This window comes from Sinocyclocheilus grahami, unplaced genomic scaffold (assembly GCF_001515645.1).
Source record: "Sinocyclocheilus grahami isolate Dianchi unplaced genomic scaffold, SAMN03320097.WGS_v1.1 scaffold10292.1, whole genome shotgun sequence".
Classification (NCBI taxonomy): Eukaryota; Metazoa; Chordata; class Actinopteri; order Cypriniformes; family Cyprinidae; genus Sinocyclocheilus; species Sinocyclocheilus grahami.
Window position 1 is genome coordinate 1 of NW_015513143.1, and position 1,388 is coordinate 1,388.

The 1,388-nt window shown below is 48.0% G+C and overlaps 1 protein-coding gene across 2 annotated transcripts in view; it reads left to right on the forward strand.

Annotated features, from left to right (window-relative positions):
- The first annotated feature begins 642 nt into the window (after nucleotides 1-642).
- LOC107578446 (aquaporin-11-like) overlaps nucleotides 643-1,388 on the forward strand; it is a 2,336-nt gene continuing 1,590 nt past the window's right edge. The window contains exon 1 of one of the 2 annotated variants that reach the window (XM_016264402.1): nucleotides 643-1,263. In XM_016264402.1, the coding sequence (XP_016119888.1) occupies nucleotides 666-1,263 (598 nt within the window). In that variant the 5' untranslated portion in view covers nucleotides 643-665. The remainder of the gene's footprint in view (nucleotides 1,264-1,388) is intronic. The other variant, XM_016264401.1, reaches the window with a different exon arrangement.

The following is a 1,388-nucleotide window of genomic DNA, read 5'->3' on the forward strand; positions in this document are numbered from 1 at the left end:
CTCAGAGGAACAGAATGCACAGTGACTAAAAAACGTGTTGCAATATCCATGATTTACTGTCTCTCAACCATCATCACTCTGATGAGCAATGGGCTCATTTATATTATTAGTCACACATTAGTTTAAGATTGTTAAAATTGATTTAAATCTAAACAAATGCTGTCTGATTACATAGATGTTATATTATATTCACTTATAAGATATATTATTTTCATTTTCACTTTATATTATATTATATATAAGAAGTTTACATTTCTGTTAGATTAAAGAGTAAATGTTTATTTATGTGATCTCTGGCAACCCTGGACTAAGTGCTTTACAAATCCTACTAGGCGAAAGAATTGGCTCATGAATATTACTTATGTAACAAGACGTTCTCCCAGTGAGCCTTCTGATTGGCTGAAGGGCAGACGTGGGCGCTTGTCAGCTGACGAATCACTGTTAGTATAAAGGATGGCTCATGAATATTAATTACCTTACGCGTCTAGACACTCCAGGAAGTCTCTAGCATCATCTACTTAATATTCATGAGTCAAGTCTTTTGCCATAGTGGGTTGCACAGATTGACTTAAAGTGGGCGGGGTTAGCGGCGCGGAGGCGGGGCCGTTGTAAAGTTGCCTGACTTGATCAGAGTTTAGCACGATTATTCGCAGCGAGGCCGGACGATGGCCGATCTCACCGTCTCCCTCTCCTTACTGCTGGTGATTGTAGTTTTTAGCGAGTTGGCGAGGAGGACGGCTTTATATCTATTCCCAAATCGAAACTGGATCAGCTATGTGCTGGAGTTGATTTCCACTTTCCAGCTGTGCGCCTGTACGCACGAGTTAAAGCTGCTCGCGGAGGTGCGCGGACTGGAGCCGCGGACCGCGCTGACCCTCACGTACCTCATCTCGGTGGTCCACGGGCTTTCGTTCCACGGCGCGATCTGTAACCCGACCGGCGCTCTGGAGCAGCTCTGGCGCGGGGCTCTGACGCGAGGATGCGCGCTGACGCGGATCTCATGCCAGCTGATCGCGGCAGTGGCGGCGCGGCGCGTCATGCCTCACGCGTGGGCGCTGGCGCTCTCTGACCTGCACGCACAGCACTCAGATGCGGGCTTTAAATGCACGAACAGCCCGGTTAACGCGCCTCTGCTGCAGGCCGCCGCGGTGGAGTTGAGCTGCGCGTTTGTGATGCACACCGCGGTGTCTCGCGTGGAGAAAGTGGAGGAGAAATATCGGGTCCCTGCGATAGCTGCTGTCATCACTACATTAGTCTATGCAGGTGTGTACCATGGTACAAATATGATCATATTCAGTACTATGTGTACTACCACAGTACTTTATGAGCTGTGCAAGTGTTCTTATTGGCTTTTTCACCATGCCCAGATCAGAGTCAGCTATCTATCT